The sequence below is a fragment of the Cinclus cinclus genome, chromosome 5 (genome assembly GCF_963662255.1).
Source record: "Cinclus cinclus chromosome 5, bCinCin1.1, whole genome shotgun sequence".
NCBI classification, from domain to species: Eukaryota; Metazoa; Chordata; class Aves; order Passeriformes; family Cinclidae; genus Cinclus; species Cinclus cinclus.
Genome location: NC_085050.1, coordinates 37,640,821 through 37,662,308, shown reverse-complemented (window position 1 = coordinate 37,662,308; position 21,488 = coordinate 37,640,821). Strand labels below are relative to the sequence as shown.

General features: G+C 36.4%; 1 protein-coding gene across 1 annotated transcript in view; it reads right to left on the bottom strand.

The window, feature by feature from the left end:
• The window catches only part of SH3RF1 (SH3 domain containing ring finger 1), a 79,801-nt gene that overhangs the window by 22,224 nt on the left and 36,089 nt on the right, over window positions 1-21,488 (bottom strand). Inside the window, exons 2-5 of the mRNA XM_062493684.1 lie at window positions 7,709-7,984; window positions 6,880-6,975; window positions 1,184-1,486; window positions 228-338 (exon numbers count right to left, since the gene is read on the bottom strand). Of these exons, the coding sequence (XP_062349668.1) occupies window positions 228-338; window positions 1,184-1,486; window positions 6,880-6,975; window positions 7,709-7,984 (786 nt within the window). The remainder of the gene's footprint in view (window positions 1-227; window positions 339-1,183; window positions 1,487-6,879; window positions 6,976-7,708; window positions 7,985-21,488) is intronic.

The window sequence follows — 21,488 nt, the reverse complement described above, 5'->3', positions numbered from 1 at the left end:
TACAGAGAAATTACAGAGGAAAGCTGGAGAAATGGATTTGCAGGACAAGATGAAAACACCATAGCAATAGGGCTTTTGCTATAGTTAAATTCATACCGTTGTCTATCACATAGACACAATTCCCATAAAACCATCATTTCAAATCAGTATATCGGAAATTGAGAAAACAATTACTATGGAAGACCAAAGAAAAATGGGAAGGCTGAGTTTTCTTAAGCAGTACTTACACCAAGAGCAGCTTGGTAGGTAACTTCTGAGGGGAAGGTGAAGGAAGGTCCTGTTGTGACTGGGCTGCTGGGGGGTGGAGTCACAATCAGCCCTGTAGTGCCAATATGAACCTGGGAGAGAGAAAAACCCAGCAGGGTGAGGTCTGTGTAGTTCAGTAAGAGCCGGTTTTGACAGAGCTGCAAGCTTCATGGTCAAAATCACCAGTATTCTACTCCTTGTAACCTTAAACTAAACCTAAGTTTTAGTTAGATACACAACAAGTGTTGAATCACACTGCTCACTTTTCTTTCCACACTGATGTTTCTCAATTTTTGGAGATACATTGAACCAGCTACATAAAACACACTTTTAACTGGTGTCAGATTTCTTTTTTTGTCCGTAAAAGGCTGTCCAAAAACATGCAAACAAAGTACATTTATGAGCTCAGGTAAACCATCACCAATTCCTCTTAGGCTCCATTGCTCTCTTTTCCTAAAGTTTAATCACTGTATGAAACAGCCAATTTTTCACAAACCACAGAATAAATAAAGTCAGAAAAGTATTTCTACTTACCACAACCAGGTTAATATGCTACATTTCTGGAATCTGTGTAATCTTCAAGTTGATTTTTCATTCTACCTTTATAGCATGCACTTTATTAATATTCACTATGACATTTAATTTAGACAAAAGAAATCAAGAAATTAATTCACTCCAGTTTCTGGTTTCCACAGTTTAATAAAAATCTTTGTGGCACTTCAGAATATAACAACTGGGGAAAAAAACTAGCCTACAAGACCAAAGCTACTTGCTATCACTATATAAGAAGTATTAGAAAATATTTTTCTTAAATGTTCTCATGTTGGAAGATAAGCTTTCTGAAAGTGTATATTTAGTAGACATAATTCTAACTTGAAATAAATAATCTGACAAGATCAGAAGCCTTTATAGTTACAGCTGATTTGATGTGAATTACCTGAGAGGGGGCACTGCAGGACAGTCCTGTCAGCTCACTTATGCGAGCTGCTGCTGTTGGGTTGCTGGAGCTGATGAGGACAGGAGGACTGATTTCCATGGAGTGGCGATTCTGAGAAGACTGTGAAGCCTTGTTGGACATGGTGAGGGAGGTAAAAGAGTGTCGTTTTTTGGTATTTTTCTTAGTATCGGTGTGCTTTTGGGTTGAATTGTTGTGGGCTGCCCCAGAGGTACCTTCTCCAGAGTCAACAGCAGAACCTGAGGGCTTGTCCAATTCTATCAACTGTTTGGCTGCTGTGTTAAACTAAAAAAAACAGCAATAAGTTAGTATTTTTTTATTTATAAAAGTCACCTGAACATAACAAAACATCTCTTTTCCTTTTATTCATAAGATAATTGCAACTACGCAACTTAAAACTGTGGCATACCAACCTACTCTACAAATCAGTCAGTAGAGAGTGACAAATAGTTCACTACAAACTCAACACACTTACTGTTGGGCTTGTCTGGACTACCCATCTGAGGTAAAATTTCAATCAACAAAGGACATAATGCCACAGTCCAGACATGGCTTAATTCAGCAATAACCACTGCCAGGGTCATCTAGAGGTCAGACTAAAACAGAGTGGTACCCTTTAACCTTATAACAGAAAAATCTGTGATACAAAACATCTTGGATGATTATGTCATTTTCAGCTGTTTTTTTGTTTTGTGTATGACATAATCCCACACTTTTGTGGACTCTCTTGCATGTGGACTCCTGAAGATATTTCACCTAGTATCCCTTGGTACTTGTGCTCATCTTTAACACGACCAGCAGTGAAAACACAGGCTTCGTGAATGCAGGTTTAAGAACACATTAAGACAGACTAAATATCCAGTTATATCAGTATACTGCCTGGCAACAGACACCTATACATGCATAAGATGGCATTAGGAGAAATATATATGGGCAATTTTTTGGAAATAGCTTCTCAGTGTTTGAATTTTGTAATGTAGAGGCACCACGTCTGTGCCATTTTTTTCTCTCTTTTTAAGCTTAGCTAAAGAATTTTTGTTCACAATGAGATTTTTCTATTTGCTTATTTGTAACAACAATACTACATTAAATGCAAACAAATCCTTCCTTTCCAATGAAGAAATGAGGAATCCCACACATTTTCTTCTTACAATGAAATGTAAGCTATATAATGGGGAGGAGGAGAGGAAACCAACAAACAAACACCCTTAATTTTCAGAAAACCTTAGCACTATTAGAAATAATAATGTCAGAACTCTCATGAGCTGAAGTAACACCAGCCCCGGTTTTCTGAACATGTGCCACTAAATATGAATACTGTTATAGAGAAGTGTAGCTGATTATGAAGAAAGGAAAGATCTTTTCTGAAGAACATCAGGATGAAAGAACAAAATTAGTTGCTGTGAAATTACTATTTCTATCCTTCAGAATATTATTTGCTCTATTTATTTTACCATTTTTCTGCAAGTCTTGAGACGACTGTACTCATGAAGAGTTTTAAAGTAGCATTTTATCCCATCAAAACTTTACTAGCCAAACAACAAACCATTAATAATGATAGCATCAGCACTGATTTAAATTCAGCTCCCACAAATATCGAGCTTATCTTCTGAACACAAGTAGATATCTACAGATATAGATGTACAAGACAGTGCAAAAGAACAAAGGTTTTTGCTGTTTTTTTTTTTTTTAATATGGAAGAGGTATTTGAAAGTGCTATTTGAAAAATGCCATCTGGAAGGAAATCTCATGCATATACAGAAAAAAAGACCAAGTTCAAAACCAGATCTACTGAACAATGAAGAGTTGACATAAAAAGTTTCTACAGAAGAGGAAGAACTACATGGAACATACTGCAGTGGAGGAAGGGCATAATGGGGGGTTTGAAACAGGATATGAAGTCAAGAATGTAGAATTTTTTCTGAAATGTTCTTACTGTTCATCCTTTAGAATGCAACTGAAGAGAACTGGAATCACAGAATCACAGAACCATTTGGGTTAGAAAGGACCTTCAAGACCAAGTTCAAACCCATCTGCCACGGGCAGGGATACCTCCCACTAGACCAGGTTGCTCAGAGCCCCATCCAGCCTGGTCTTGGACACTTCCAGGGATAGGGAATCCACAACCTCCTGGGCACTCCGTTCCAGTGCCTCACTACCATCACAGTAAATAATTTCTTCCTAATATCTCATCTTAACCTATCTTCTTCCAGTTTGAGTCCATTCCCCCTTGTCCTGTCACTACATACTCTTGTAAAAAGGCCCTCTCCATCCTTCTTTTAAGAAGGAAGGATAGGAGAAGACAACGTCACAACAGCAAATAATCCTACGAAAAAGGTGGATGCTAGATTTTCCTTCCTGCTATTACTCAAGATGGATCATATGGATCAAAATAATGTTGTATTACCTTTGTATAACAGAAGATATAAACATACCGTTTTCTCCAATGAAGCCCATTATTTAGACGATTATTGAATTTTATATTAAGATCAAACATACTTGAAACATACCAGTGAAAACATTATTTCATTACAAAACATTGATATGAGGCTGAAGGACATGAAACAAGTAGAAAATAAAACCAAAAAAAGCCTACTCTGCTGTTCAGCTTGTCAGGGTCTTATTTGTCATCACGACAAACATGCAAGCTTTTCAAAGTCGAATAATTTTTTCTATTTTGCACACTTCTTTTTTTTTTCAACTCAGATTAAAATTCTTTATGTCCTTCCTGAGAATGTAGGTATTCCATACTGTTGATACAATGGCTGCAACTCTTTCTATTTTTATGTAATCTACATCCTTATTTGCAAAGAACTACCTAATCAGAGAAGTTAAGGGATCACAGAGGAATGAAAAGGAAAACCAAAAGCCACTTTGCTAACAGCACCCCAGGGTACCCATTACACCTAATTATATTTGTTTACCTCCAGAAGCTATCAATGCCTGCAGAATCTGATTACTCCACACAGTGAAAAACCTGTGAGGGAAAAGTTAACGCTTGCCCATGGGATCAATGCAAGACTGATTCAGATATAAGCAGCATACTGTGCTTTTTTATGCAGAGAAGCAAGCCAACAATAGTTGCATGAATCTGAAGATGGAAGAGAACTGATTACTGGCCTCCTCTTTGAAGTAACCTGAGGACAGCAACAGCTGCAGAATATTTTGCAGAGTAGCTTACTTCACTTCCTTGAGAAGAGAAATTAAGAACCTGCATGCATTCTCCAATGAAATGGCTAGCAGATATTCAAGGTCACCAAGGGACTGAACCCAAGTCATGCTGTGAAGTGTTTCAATCCAGCATTCCTTTCTGCAACAAACACCTATGTATCCAGGCCCGCAGTTCCTACATCAGTTGCTTTCCTTAACAGACATATTTTCATTGAGGTTTCTTAATTTCAATCTTGACATTCACTTTTTTTTCTTTTTTTCCCCACTCAACAAAATCTATTCTGCAATGGGATGTCGCAACAATGGGAAGCCTGAAATCCAATTCCCTTTCCCACCAAACTCCAGGAAACTGAAGAACTTTCCAAACAGGAGAGGACAGGGACAGGTGGCTGAGCTGCATCTCGGTGCTACAGCAGGGCTGAGGTTGGCACACAGCTTTAGCCTGCCTGCAGACATCTTCAGGAATTACCACTACCGCAAGGTCACTTCGAGTTGTGCTTTGCTACACTTACGGTACACATTAATTCAGGTGTTCTTTACTCACACAAAAGTAAACAAAAGCTGACATTTTCTACTGACAATTTGAATGAAGAGTGATTCCTTTTCCCTGATTTTTATTCTATTCTGGGCATTTACATTTGTATAAGTGTTGAACTAGGTGAAAATAGCTAATCTGAGGTATAAGAAATGCATATTGCACCCAGAACTGCAATCTGTGCAGACAAATTCTAATAATATTTGTTTAGTTATGAATAATCTTTCCTTTTGGAACAGAGATAACTAAGTGTTAACTGATTTCATAGAATCATTCTTAAAATCTCTCTCAAAATGTGTTCAGTCTTACTTTTATTATTACCACAAATTTAATCAGCGAAAATTAGAAAATATCAGAAGTGAACACTGAATCATAAAAGGGCAAAATCTGTCCTCAAATATGATCAGAGATTTTCACAGAACTTCAAACCCATACTTTACTGCACATCTCACTGCCCTCCACCACAGCGTGCATTTCAGTTCAGTATATACTGAATAAAACCACCTATCTGATTTGAAGTAACTCTTAGGGTATAATTTAACATACTTATGTGTTGATGCCTGTTCTAAAAGGGTTAATTGAAAATACATCTTCTTAGTTGACAGAATCAGTCTAAAAACATTAACAGAAATTAATTTTGTGACTTCTATTTTATGTAATATTTTTCAAGGCCATACCTCCTTTTTGCAACTTTTGTAGAGATAGGAATGTAGTTGTTAGCTAAATAGCTCAAGTGGCAGCCCTAGGAAAGGGTTTTTTCTAACAAGGCTAAGTAATTTAGTTTGGAAAAACATTACAAAAAGCTTTACTGGCTGAAATGAAGGGGCAGTTTATTGCAAGAAGCTAGGAAATAATACCCAAGGGCAAAAGATAGTTAAATTGGCTTTTAGAAACTTCTTAAACTGAAGCCAAAATTGCACTAAGCAAGTTGAAACTTTTTTGATCTTCTTGTTTTTACAGTCATGTGAAACTTTCTGTCCCCAGGTACACAGCTCCTTACATCAAGCTATAAAAATAAATATATCTTTTTTCCCTTTTAAAAAGAATACATTCCATTTTGGTTGAAAGCAGTAATGTTTTTTGAAGTTCCCATCTCATCATAGGATTCAGAAATTGAATTAATAAAACCTGACTTGATTCTAAGTATGGTTACACATTTCTTCTCTGACCTGAAGTACGTATTTCTTATTCCAGAGATAATATGAAAATCCTTTTTTCTTTCATCATTCTCCCTCATTTATTTAAATAAACTCTTGTCAGTGCAGGGAAGTGTATCTCACCAAGTATTCACAGCATACCTATCAGAAAAGGAAAACACTATTCCAAACCTTTGAATCTTTCTGTAATGCAAATTTGAATAATCATTATGGATGCACACACTGTTCCTAATTGTTTATGGTTTTTTATATAAAGATACATCTTTCAACTCTTAAAATGTAAGAGGTTAGGGAAATTTTCTCAACTTCTCCCTCTTACTCTCAGTTGTAACCCATGAGATATGCAGGAAGATACACAGGGTTTTATATATGGCTCTGTTGATGAAAAAGCCGATCCCTTACCTGCTTAACAACAACCTGTATCCTTTGACATCCTAGTTGCACTAATTTGGTTTTGAGAGGTGGATATTAGGGATGGTGCAAAGCTAACTGTTCTCTGACTTGCTGACTGCTTTCTTTCACTTTGTGGCTAAGTGTGGTTTGGATTGACTGCATGACTCCAGTATTAAGAAGAAAACATAGTGATTGCCTCCAATTACACTCATTTCAATTCATTCAATAAAAATAGGTATGAAATAGCTAAGTGAAAATCACTGGTTCAGCTGCTGAGACCTTTAACTTTCCCAAAGAGCCTTTTAAGTCTAAGATTATTTATATCTGAGGTTATTTTAGAATCACCATCAGTACTGATTATTTTTCCTTTCAGAAAATTAAACACAGTAGGCACAGCCTTCTGAGCACCCAGCTTTACTCACCTCAACATATGAAATTGGAAATATTCCTATCTTGTCAGCCAGCATTCCTTCAGCCCAGTTTTCATCCACACGGCGAATTACAGTCAGAACATCATCCTGTGTGAACATGCAGTGATTATGTCTCCCAGCTGTAATTTAAGTTCTCATTTAATTTTCCTCTATAAAACAGGAGTAATCAGAGAAGGCAGGACATAGACAAGAACACACAGAGAAGGCACTCTGTAAGAGGAACATGCTGCTTTTGGGGTTGAAGTCAGTTCAAGCTGTTCTTTTTGCTATTCTGTCAGAGTTCAACTAACTGCCCACATCTCAGTGATCTGACTTTGTCCTTAGTGCCAGTCTTACTGTCATGTTCAGTCCATGCTACTCATCAGCTCCCGCTTTAATTCCTCGGCATTAATGAACAGAACCACAACCATTTTTCTTCTCAACTGACTCATTACCTAACCTTCCCTAGATGTTGTTTTTCTACTTAAGTACTTAAGAACATTGCTAGTGATATGACTTTTCACATCTGCAATTTGAGTGTTTCTACAGAAGATGGAATGATTTAATTCACAACATAGGTTATTTCTCATAAATGAGGAACATTACTATTGCAATTATTAAAAAATGCATCCTCAGAAATAATACATGAGATAAATTATATGTAATTTAGAAAGAGAAGGCAAAACTAACCAATACAGGAGAAATACTTCAGAACTTACTTATCCTTTTCATACGTGTGCAGGTCCAATAAGAAATGCAGATAAGACTAAACAGTTGTATTATTTCTTATCCAAATTAATGAAATTATTAGAAGAAAATAGTAATTGTATTCTCTTTTTACCTTTGCAAATGGTAAACAGTCTTTATCTGCTTCCTTGTCTTTTACTTCAAAATCATAAAGTGCTTTGCACTGAGGCGGAGGTTGAGGTAAAGGCTTAATAATCTGAACAAAATTGGTAGGAAAAAAGCCATGGATGCCATTGACTTCTCCATGATACCAATTTTCATCCACCTGTCGACGTAAAATGATGATGTCTCCTTTACTGAATTTAAGATCTCCAGGTTCTTTTCCCTCGTAGTTGTACAATGCTTTGGCACATGGTAATTGAGGTACACCCTAAAGAAAAATAAAAAATAATAGACCATTAGAATTACATGAGCATTACTAAACAGAATTTAAATTGTATTTTTGGAGAGTATGAATAAAATTGCAAAGTATGAAACTGCAAAGTAAAATTATACACATATTGTATTACAATGAATCTACTGATTTTACCCAGACAAGTGGGAAAAGCTTCAGTTCTCTGCAGTCTCAAGATCCCTCTAAGTTTCATTATTATTTTTAATCATACAAAGTTGCTAGACACAGGAAAGGCAGAAAAACGTAATACACTAACCCTAATGTACTAATTCACTAAGATTAAACATTAAAAAAAACAAAGCAAGCAAACTGGAAAGCAACCCGATCACTTGAGAGACCACAGGCAGCAAAATGCTACAAGAAAATACAACACAGGAACAAAAAATTTGCTATAAGACCTTTAAGGCTGGTTTCCTGCCTGACTTTCTTATTATCTTCCTCATATTATTTACTTCATGAGCTGAGAATAATAAGGATGAGGACATAATAGAGGTGTTTTCCAGCTTGAAAAACAAGTCTCAGTTTATTAAAAATGAACAACTTCTCCTGGAGCAACTCTTTTAATCCAATTATTTATTTAAAACCACAGCTAATAACAATTACTGGAAAAGATCTGTTGAAGGGTGCATCCTTGGGTTTCCTTCACTTGATTCCTCCATAATATCTGAAAACCAGATAATTGGTACTGCTCTTGAAGGCATATCAGAAGGACTGGAATTTAACAGTCACCCTCCCTTATATACACTGCAGATATTATTTTTTAATTGCTCAGCCTGTATCTCCAAATTTTTCAAGAGAGAGCCATAAAACTCTACAACTCTAGTGTTAGGGCTACTGCCTTCAAAACTTTCTCCAAATTTAAATACATGGAGGAGTGCTTACAGCCTTAATGACGCAAACAGCAGCAACTTGTATTACTAACAGAGTCTTTCCAAAGCAAAGACAGCCTTTATAGTTGCACAGAGCACAGTATTTCACATTTTTGATGCAAGCCCATATGGAAAAGGCAAAATTTAATTAAATTCAAGGTTGCTGATATTATTTGCCGCATCTACCCTATGGTATGTCTCTCCTCTCAAGTCTTCCACCAGCTCAGATTGTAAATTGGAGTTGCATTTGCAGTATCTCAAGAAGTCACACATAATGTAAGGAAATTCTCAGAAGGAATCATCACTTTGAGCCTGTCCATTGGGCAGAATACAGAGTTTTGTTAATGTATTGCACATTTAACAAAATCTTACCTTTCAGTATAATCCAATTTGTTTGGACAGCTTTAATTTTCATCCATGCATGTTACTGTCGCAAATGTATAAATAATATCTCAAAGATTAACTTCTCCACTAACCTTTTTTCTATACCAAACAGTCAAAGGAAAACCATGTGTATATACATACATAGGTACAGAGAAGTATGATTTACATATGAATACAGGAAAATCAAACGTCAATCTATCGTCTCCAGGATGAATATGAAAAAAAATTATATTAGCAGGATCCAAGCAATTGTTCTCAATTGGTGATCTCCAGACTGAAGCAAACAATAGTTTTCTTCATGACCACACTTAATTGCATCAGCACACAAGGATGACACACTATGTACAAACCTGGATACAGAAAAAGACACCAACTAGAGAATTCGTGGGCCTCAGCTGAGTGAGGGGAAAATTAATAGTCAGAATAGAAGAATTTAAAAAATCATTAATATATATCTATGTATACATATTCTTTAGTTTCATGTTCTCTGCAGAGTAAACAGAATAAAGGAAGGAGTCAGTGTTGATGGAGTAAGAGCAACAGCAAAGAGATAACTGTGGGGGAAAGGAAGCAAAAAGAAGCACACTTCTAAACAACAGAGGAAACACTGTTTGCTTATCCCTTTCCATCACAATAACAAACAAGCAAACAAAAAGATTAGGAGCCAAGAATTACTTGACAGAAAGTGAGCCTCAAGCAATTATGGCTACTACAGGGTACAGAAATCTCTCTTGCACCGGACGTAACAGTTTGACTTCTCCCAAGAATCACCCCATTGTCCTGGGAGAAAGATTTCTATGTCCCCATGCTGAGGAATAGGTTTTAGATCAACTTGTGTATAATATATATTTTGAAAAAAATTTCTTTGTAAACAAACAAAACAAACCAGGAGTAGCAGTAGATCATGTCCAAGAATCAAACTCATTAGTCATCATTTAATTGTTAGAACTCCATATTGCATTTATGCAGTTTATCACAAAGACTCCCACAAACAAATCTGCATACAAAACTACAAACATCTGTTTATGTTTTATAGGAAGTTCCTCCCCCAGTGTAAAGGATGAATTTCTGCAAAGCTTGTTTCCCACATTAAACAGAAATGGTTCCAGTCTATAATTCCAAATAAAACAAAGTTCAACAAAACACAGAGTTCCCAGCTGGACTGCCAGGGAATAAAGAGAAGTAGTTAAATGACTGAGAGAAGTGGATGACTTTTCCTTCTGTCCCAGGGGGAGGATGAAGTGAGAAAAGAGTGGGTGCAAGGGGAGGGCTGCTTTTAGGGGTAGAGGATCAAGAGCCCTCAAGCACCATCTTGACATTCCTCCTCCTCTGAGCAACCTGGAGCCGTGGCTCATGGCCGGCGCCTTCTGGGCCCTTGTGGTGAGGCAGCTTCAGCGCCCCTTCTGCCCCTCTGACCGCTCACCAGCAGAGATGGCCATGAGGATGCACAGAGCCAGAGTTTACATTTCGCTCCACGTCTCTCACTTGGCTAAACATGAAAGAAAGGCTTTGGAAGAAAAACTTTGCAGCCGACCCTTAAGTTTATAGCTGCCACTTATCCTGCCAGCTCTTTGAGCAAGCAACAACAACAACAACAACAACACCACCAAGATAAAAGCCATTTTAGGAAACTAAAATAGAAAATTTAGAAAGACTCCACATGACAGGTTCTCGGAATTATTTCCTTAGTCCTTATGTAAAAATATCTGAACTTCTAATGCTGATAGACAAACTGTTTAAATTAATTTTTAGCTAAGGCATGGATATACATATATTTCACTTGCCAGATTCCTTTAAAGAAAATAATACATGATGACATCAAAACAAGTGGCTTAAAAAGAACATGAAAAAATGCATACACATTCATATATATGAGGCTCAGGTTCCTCAGTTTTCTTCTCCTAACCCAGATAATTTTGTATTAGAAACTCACAGAATGCACAATTTTGCTCTTTGGATTTATACTTTTGCTTTCAGTCACCTTATTTCAAACTTTACTTTTATTTTTTAATGGGCAATACGCAACTCTATGTATTTTTCGTACACTTAAGCCAAGAGAAACTTATGCCTGCAGAGAAACCGTAAGATCTGATTTCCTTTAAAAAGGAGTTTCAGTGGCAGAAGCCCAAATATAAATATGCTTACACTGGCACAAAACAGTGTTCATTCTGTACTTACTGCACTTGAAGAAACAACATGAGCTAAAGTAGCAAAAAATAGTAAACCCTCTCTCAAGGAAATTAATGGAACAGATACTGGATCATCTGCAGCTCTGTTTCTTCTGAAGCCTCTCAGACACAGGTGCTGCTGGTTGTCACTTTTCCAAGCAAGCAAGGCATTCCCTGCTCTCTGGCTGCAAGACTGGGAAGTGGTCTGGGCTTCCCCGTGAGTCAGTTGAGTTTACCCAGAATATAATTACACTGGTTTCACCTGTCTGAGCTTCTTAGACACTGAGTGTTTTCAAGAGGCCAGAAAGTAGTAGCTTGTGTAGAAGTATACTGCTTATGTTGGCAGTAAGACAGACAAAAACTTTTCTGAAACTGGCTACATGGACAAACAAAGCTCTATTAGCTTCCAGAAAAATCCAGCTTGCTCAGACACTTTAGCAGCAGTTTTTAGGCCTTTCTCTACAGAAAATCTTAAAACTGGAAGTTGATCCAAGTCACGAGAGGATCTTTAACACCCATTATTTGCAACTTTCTTACAAGGAAAGACAGAAAATTGATTTTTTTTCACTCACATTTTTGTTTCCTTTCCATGCAGTTCCTAAATCAAACCAAGAGTCACATTAATGACCATGATATAATGAGAAACTATCACCAAAAAAAAAAAAAAAATCTCAAATTACTCAGTAATTGGAAATACACTCAGTCTAGGGATACAGAGGTACCTTTTTCAGTGAACTCTTTTTGTTTTTCCCCCAAAGAACCAGTATTGTAAGACAAATTTGATTGTCAGTGAAAGGTGCTTTTACATAAGGATAACATAATGAATGCAAATGCTTGCAGTCAAAACTTGTTTGCAACGCAGATTTAGGTCAAGTCAGTTCTTAATGTGTACATTCTCCAGCAGGTACAGGTAAACCTGAGATTTCCTCTTCAGACACCTAGTAATTCAAACCTTTTGAAGGACAATATTGCTTCTTTTAATCTTCTGGTCTATTCTATTTCATATTATTGCTTTCTTGATCTTTAAATGCATCCTTCCTATCACTTTTTTTTAAGTATATTTTTGCTTTATTGCCTTCTTTGACTTGACTTAGCTTTCCAGTCATGCATGCAAGAACATCTGCTTTCATATCTGTATTTTTTTAATGTCTCTTTCATCTCACTGGCTCCAATAAGTAGTTTCAAGTCTTAATTTATAGTCACCTGGTCTGTGTAATTCAATTTTCTTTGTTTCAGCCTTGTTCCTTCTCTGCTTGCATTTAACTTTTCATGTATTTTGAGACATAGAGCATATGAAAAGACTTTACCAAAGACCTTTTTAAACTGCTTTTATTAAAAGATGTGTTTTCTTAAGTAGAATTTCCTTGTAAAGGAAGGAAACATGTTCCCTGTGTTAAGATACAGGTATATTGCTTTGGCCTGAAAAAATTAAAATACTCAGTTTTGTAGGACAGACCAACCTAGAGACGATAACATTTGAAACTACATCTTCCCATTTCTTTTTGAGCTCCAGAACACAAAGTGTTTCCATAATCCAAGGAGAATGTTAAATCTGGCTCCCTGCATTTACTTTTCTCATCTAAGGAACACTCAAACAAGGTCAGATTAGTGCAAAGACAGGCAGGCTGATGAGTGTTATCCACCTGTACCCATCACTAACTTGTTAGTGTAATCAACTTTATGTACTTCCACCACCAGAACTATCTCAGAAGCCTGTACAGATCATCAACATAAGTGAAGTTTTTCTAGATAAAGTGTCTCAGATTCCTGTTATCTGGATGACAAAAAAGTAAAACGCTTTTATGTCAGGAGGCTATATCAAGATGCCAGTATACTGCAATAACCATAAAAACAAACTTTTGGTAACATCTGATATAAATTACTATTGCTCTACTGAATACAGTAAATCAGGGTTTGGGGTTTTTTTATATAATAGTTCACTAGATTAAAAGAGTGAGCAATATTAATGTTGGTAAGTATATTCATTTCTACTGGTTTCCTACGATACAGTTGTACTAAATCTCAATTTTCTCCACACACATAAAGCAAATAAACAAACATCTGACTTAAAACAGTGCAAATCTGTAGCTGTTTTGAAGTGCTATATTCAAATATAGTTACTCACTATAGAGCTTTTGATTTTAATAGAAGTAGAAGTTTAGCATCAAGAGGAAACTAACTAGCCAGGTTATCCCAAAGAGACTGGATTTGAAACTCAACTGTGTGTAACTTAACCCATATAGCAATCATAATTTTGAAGAAAGATTACTTAAGGAAAAATACCAGGGTGCACAATAAAAATATAATCAAGCCAACATATTTATTACACTTTTGGAAAAGCTGACTAACCACAATCAGCAAAAGTTTTAGGATCTTGACAAATGAAGAAAAGGAATTACATTTTTACTGTTGCTTAATTCATCTGAAGTTAAAAATTCTTTAGTAGACTACCGATTTTCAAGGTTTCAGCCACATAACACAGGTTGACACACCAACAGCTCCTAAAGCCCTTTGCCTGACTCTTTTGAGGACTTTACTAGTTAACTTGGCTCTTGGTATCTTGAAGAAGAACTTCACAGCACAGACCCAGGAACACCTATTATTAGGTGTTTATTATTATTATTGTTATATTTTAGAGCAGATGCTTGCATTTATTGTAAGCAGATTGCTTACATTTATTCATGTAAGCAATTCTTATGTGTTCCTTTGAGGTAAATTCTCAATGGCCTACTTAGAGTACCCATTTTATTAAAGCCCTTTCTGCTTCCTCTGTCTTAACAGCTTTTAGAAGAAAATATTTTGGCTTTTTTTCTTGTCTGATGTTCAGAAATAAGTATAAGGTTGTTTAATGTAAGTATGAGTGACTCTTTCCCACAAAGTTGTTTTGAAATTAAAAACTGGGATACAGGAGAATGAAAGGAATTTAAAAATGTTGCCTTAAGGTGTAAGCAATCACACTAATAATATGGAGGGTTAGGAAGGGACATTTACAAAGCTTTTCAAAGGTACTTCTCCCAGTCCCTTTCTGTGTCACACCTTTGTAAACACTTTTTTTCAAATTAAAAAATGTGTCTTCAGTGCTGCCTCATTTCTTTGCCTAGTCAAAATACAAACTTCTCAGCTACTTCCTTCCCAAAGTTTTTTAAGTAAAGGCTGAACACCTTCCATTGAACTAAGCTTTTAAGTTAATAAAATAAGTAAGTAAAAATAGGAGAAAGTGGAGGAGAAAACAATTATATCCTGCACACAGTATGTTCCCAAATATTTTAACTGTATGCACTTGACAGGTTCAAGATTGCTTCTTCCACAAGCAGACAAAATGATTTATGAGAAAACTGCTCTGCACAGGAAAGACTGAGGAGGTAACTTTCAAGAGAAGAGAATGCAGGTCTGTATTGCTGTTGATTTGCACATGAAACAATTCCATTCCAGATATTTAAAAACCTTTTGATTAATTGTTTATTACAAAACATTTTTGCTTTGAAAAACCCCAGATCCTTGTAAGAATCTAAACAAAACTTTAAATTTTGCACTACATGGAGCTAGGATGTTTATATAAAATAGCCATTTCCAAAAGCAATGATTTGTTCGAAAGATCTGCTCTTATAAGATGTTGTAGCAACACCACTGCTCAAACTGTAAGTGCCACTACCTCCATTGGTTTTCTCTTGGTATGTTACAACTCATGGGTATTTGATGTCTCCATCAAACTTATTTTTTCTTGTTCCAGTGCCACCATACAGCAGTGTGGATTTCTTAATCTCTTTTAGCACTTCAAGCTAACTTGCAGCACTGGTTCACTCTGCACTTAGATTCTCCTAGCAGTACAATTTCCAATGCATTACTTTTTTCAGGTAATATCACCCATGGCTTCTAAGACAAGAACACTGCACACTGCAAGAAGAAGAAGAAAAGAGAAAAACATTGACCCCTCTTGGCAAGGATACATCTACAACTCTGAGACTGGATAGTGGAACTTACTAGTCCTACTCTGAAGTGCCTTCTGTATGTCCCTGAAGAAATCTCAGTGTGGGATGTTAGAATACATACAATGTTCCCCAATCATATCCAATTTCTCATTATTAAAACCCCCATGAACATCCAAACTTACAAAGGCGGGAACACCAAGTTCTTTGTAAAGATTTGCTGTTCCAAATTCCTCTACCCCTATAAAACTGCAGAAAATTACCTCCCAGTTATTCATTTATCTTTTTGAGGAAGCTTGGAAAAAAAAAATAGATGTAGTTGATTATTAATCCACTAATGTACTTTTTTCCTAGCTGGCTTGAAAGTGTCATTATAATTGTAGGATGAACTTTTTTTTTTTGGTGGGGGGAGAAAAGAAGAAAGTGAACTGGAAAAATGTAATGAGAAAAGAAGCAAACAAATTTAAAAATACCAGGATAAAATATATGAAGGTCAAGAGCCTGACAAAGACCTAGCAAAAGTCTTTGAAATAGTATGTCTTGAGTACTTTTCTAAGATACACATATCCCTGAAGCTCAGAGTGCAGAAATACTTGACTGTTAAAAATACCTAATTGCAAGATAGTACTTTTGTGTTTATCAAGAAGCCTCATTTTACATAGTTATCTAGTAAATGCCTTTCATAACTACACACTCCTATCCAAAATCTGTTACAGGAAGTGTGACAACTTTCCAATGTAAAGAGTCTCTTAAATATCACTTGCTTTTTTTGCTTGTTTATTATATAAACACAAAATCACAAAACAAAAGAAAACCCTTCTGACCACTACCAAAATACAGACCACATCTCCGTGTTAAACTCTTTCCCTAAATTTCTTCTTACATGGCTAATACATACCCCTCCCTTTCTCTCTTCATTTCAGTTTCCACATAAACTGTAAATTACACATCTTTGGCATTCCCTCGTTGCTGCCTAAATTCATATTTATCCTTCTAATACAGTGATTTAAAATTTACTTGCACTGTCAAAAGCCATAAATGAAATTGCTTAAACAACCAAAAAATTAATTCCCAAGCAAGACATGTGCCATTCTGAGCTCCAAGTGCAGAACAAAGAGAAATTTTCACACAAATTCAGAATGCTTTTCTTTCCTATTGGCTTAATGGGAGCCAGCTAGAGATGCCACAGACCTTTATATGCCTTTCCACAAATAAAGCATCAATAACTACAACTGTTAAAATTCCAGGTCTGCCCTACTAACTCAACTGCCATCTAACCTTATAATAACTTCTATCAGTTACCAGAAAGAGGAAAAAAAAACTATTTCACCTAAATATCCAGAAAACAACATCTTCCTGTAATCTACTAAGTCAGTGGGAGAGACATGCAATACATGACAGCTGCTGAGATGCTGTATTATGTGCAGTAGTTAAAGTCAACAGTCAAGAGCAATCTCAGAAAAAGGAACCATCTTGCAATGCTTAGAAACATCTCCATTCGGTTTAGTACAATCTTTTTTTTTTTTTTAATTCATTAACACAAAACCTCACCACATTAGAAAGAAATAAAAGGGAATCTACATAAATCAATACCGCATTGCTAACACCGAGAAAATACTCCATTTTTAATGCCATAATACCAGACTGTGCTATGCTGGAGTTGTGGTAACAAATTGAACTATGTCATCTGCCAGTCTTTTCATGGTTAATCAGAATACATTATCTTCTTACGTTTTTTTGCATTAAACAGAAGCCATAAATATTGGAAAAGTAAATGCATTTTATTGACCGCATATCAAATTCTCTCACAAACTGAACTTTACAACAGCACTTTACAAATCATTTTACAAAACACATTCAGCTTGCTTACTTTAAAAAAAAACAAACAAAAAAAAACAAACGATAATCTATTTAGTGTAGAAGATTGGAACATTTAGTTTCTCAACAAATCACTGGGACACAGGAGGCCCTCGTCCCTACTTGAGGGAGCTGGTATTTTAATACAAGCTTCAGAAGTTCCAGAGGGTTCACCAACAATATAAAAATTTAGGAGTAATGCTCGGTATTGTTCTAAAGGTTTTTACACTTTGAAAATGAACATAAAGAAGCTTCTTCACATCAATGTGATGGGCAAATAAATACGCTTACTTCTTGCACCAAGAAAAGGTGAGGGAATTCCAGATGAACAGAGAGACAGAAATAAAATCTGAGAAGAATAAATGAGAAATAAGGTTGCTAAAAGCAAAATCATACTGAGCTTTGAAGGTAAGGAGTTAGAACGTGATACAGGAGGAGCAAAATGGGCAGATGACTGAATAAGGGAGTGACTTGGTGAGATCAGCATGAAGAAATGCTCCTTTAATCTCTGAAATACTTTGCTGCCAAAAACTTGGGCAACGGGAAAACACAGAACTGCAAATTAAGAGGTTGCTGCATTTTTTGATGAAAACCTATCAAGGTTGACAGGCCTGACTTTTTATCTGAGCATGCTTTGCTTTCCACTATGATCAAGCGTGAATTTGTTTCCCACCAAAACAGTATAAGCTCTAAAATTACAACAGCTCTGCTACGGTATTTAAAATGAGAGTAACCACAGGCATCTCTTCTGTCTGAATTTGATTTGACAGTCCTGAGATAGCATCTGACATTCCATCACCTTCTGAGAGTATTTTTAGTTTTATTTACCATCACTTCCACTATTTTGTAAATGCTCAGGTGCTTGTTCAACCTTCTGAATGAACCTAACATCACCATCACACATCCTCCTCACGTATTCCCAATAAACTTTTGCTGCCAGAAACTGGAGGGACTTTTGTTAGGCTTGATTTAGGACTGGTATCATGTTCACTTTCTCTTAAAACCCCCTCACGCTCTTGAAATTTATTTGGAATCAATTTGATTCCTTTAATATCCTGACTTCAAACAGCTTCTTGCCTATTGCAGAAAGGAAAAGGTGCCAATCTTAGCTGTCACTGTATCATACAGAAATGTACATCCACTGCATGCACAGAGTAAATCACAAACTCTATTTGCTATTTATTCTTACTCATCTTCTAAATTTTTCATGCTTCAAAGCAGAAGAGTTTTATGGTAGCAGCTGGTCAGCATTTTGAAAAGGCAACTAATCTGATCTGAAATTATGCATCTTTTTTTTTTTTTTTTTAAGATAAAGCTCCTGTATGCTCTTTATTACAACAAAAGAGCCAGAAGAATGCTACATTAACATTTATCTCTTTTGCAGTGACAAGCTGGATTTTGCACTTCCTTGTTATTTCATCCAGTCTACAGAAATAGGCAAACAGCAAATGAGCCTTCTGCTCAGTTTAGCACTACTTGAACAGGCTTGCACACATAGTGCCTACAAGAAGGGATTATATTTCACATTTCATACTGTTCAAATGAATCTGTGTTAGCATAAAAGCATTACTATAAAAACCCAAACCAATCCGCATGTCTTGAGTTACGAGGTCTGAACTGGTAAATAACTTTGCATCACCACACTCCCATCTACTGTCACTGTACCAGTACAAGCCCTCCCTGAGTTCTGGCTTTTTTGTCCTGTACCTTCATGCTCAGTGTTTGTCAATTCCTTCGGCATCTTTCATCCTCACTTCCACCTTCCCAATGGTTCCTTTCTGCAGGGCAGGTCAGTGAGGAGTTCTGCACTTGGCCAACTGAGCCATTCTGCAAGCCTATCCCACCACCCTTGCCCTCCCTGTCCCCGGACATGAATTGGCTCTTCTCTGTAAGCAGTGTGAAAAGCCATATTCCATATCTTTATCTTAATTAACCCCTTACTCCATTAAAAGTTGCCACTGGTTTTACACGGCAGCTAGTAATGAAGCAAGATTATGAGCTCCAGCACACCCTGGCCAGGTTTTCTCCCAAGCTGCTCAAACCTAGACTGTCCTTCACTGCACAGGAATGGCTAATTCTTACAAAAACTATCAGCTCAAATGAAGCAAAATCTCTCAGTACTCTAACTCCACCATCAGAGGCAGGGAGAGTTGCATAAGCAATACACAAAGTATAACTAGACAATTCAGGGTAGACAGATAAGGATTCTCCTTTTTGCTTTTCAATGCAATTGTTTCTCCAAAAGGTTTGTTGTGGTTTTAAGCATGACAGGTAAGGAAAGGTTAGAAATGCTAGTCAATAGGAGGCCTACATTGCAAGGCTAACCTGTTCACCTCTCAGTCTTTTACTCCAGAAAAGGTATCAGAACTCGGGCCCAAGGAGGTCATAGTCAGTCAGACTTTTACACCAGGTTCTGCTCCTCTAGTCCACTTGCACTGTTACCATTTTATTAATAGCTGGGTAACAATAAACAGAACAGATTGCACTGCAACACAGAAACTAGAAACAGTTAAACTACTTATGAATGATCTTTCAGCAACTGTGGCTGCATTCACTGTGGAAGGAAGAGGAAATTTGACACTAACAGGTTGACCATTACTATGCTGTCACAGCACAGATTAAATCTCTATGTTTACTTATGATTTCAGCAGGAAATCTCTCACCATCTTTTTTTTTTTTTTGTATTTGGTAGACACTGCCTATAAATTGTAATCTTTGAGTCTTACATGCACAAAGTTGCTTCTTGAAGGTAATCCTCTATTTCAAAATACACATCCTTTCTACTTCAAGCAACAGTTTAAGAGCAATTCTACTCTATTGTCAGATGCATTTTACTAAAAGACCTTCACATCTCTAAACGTTATGAGAATTTTTTAGTCACTTTGCAAACCAACATCTGAAGTATCTCTTGGACTTACACCACAATTCATGAGTCTCTCTAACTATAAGAAAACAAGTTTATACAAGGGTTGTTCTTTTTTAACTCTCAAGTATTCTGAAAAGTTAAGGAAAGTATTTTTTTTCAATTTTTCTATGATGGAAACACAAAAGAAACAATCCATTCTTTCATCCAGTTGAAGAAAAATGACCATTTTACTTCCACAGCAAAGAGGGTTTATATTTTCTACTATGGACTGTTTCAGATCTGCTTATTGTTTCCATTTATGGTTCATGTCATAAATGAAAATGTATGCTTCTAGATAAAGATTTTAATCAAATAGCTATATGAATGAAAATATTTATTAAGTAGCATATTCTGGTATATCTTTCTTCTTTTTTCATTTTGGAGCAGCCTTAGCATAATGTATATGAACCACACTGCTTTTTTGATGAAATTAAAATGGAAGGTGTTGTCCAACAGTGGTCTATGCCACATGTAATCCAAACATTCCCTGGAATCAGAGTAGAATTCACTCAAAGTATTACCTCTGAAGAAATGCATGCTGTGGCCACCAAGTCCTCAGCATCCACTGTTTTTCTTCTACGGATCCATTCCCACTACAGGTAACTTGTTATATAGATTTTCCCAGCCTAAATAAGTTTTTTGTCCTTGGGTTGTAAAATGTTATACATGCCATGATTTCAATGTTTTCTTTGAAATAATTAAAACAGCTCTTACTCCAGCCAGGTTAATCTCATTAAAAGTTTATTCCATAGAAGTTAGTTCCATTATATTCTTCCACTGTACAAGGGCTTCCTGTCTTTGTGACTCCACAGTAAGCAAATTAATAACCATCTACTTACAGTAAGAGGGATTGCACAGAATAATTATGTTCCATAAATGAATACTCAAAAACAGCTTACAAGAAGTACAACTTTCTCATTTAAATAAAAAGTATTTTAATTAAGCAAGTGCAACCATAATACATTATTATGGGAAAGCACTGCTCTGGAGCCAAGAGTTAAGAATCAGGTAAGATAATGAAAGGCTGATGGCTCTTTAATTTTCTCTCTTAACTATTCATGCCATTCAACTGCTTGAGATAGATTTGGAAAGCAGAATTCAGTAATTCTGCTTCAGAATTCTCTGACTCAGACTCCACTAAGGCCTGATGGAAGACAACTCCTGGAGCGGGACTCTCATATAAAGTGAAACTCCACCTCTTTTTGCCACCATGGCAAGACAGCTTTCACCTTGAGGCCCGCCCACAGCTAATGAAGTTGGTTTTGTTCAGCTCTTGTATGAGACTGTAGTGTATTTATACAGAATCAAACAGATCAGCTACTCTTAAAAGAAACACAAATACATAGGAAAAGCCTTACAATTCACAACATG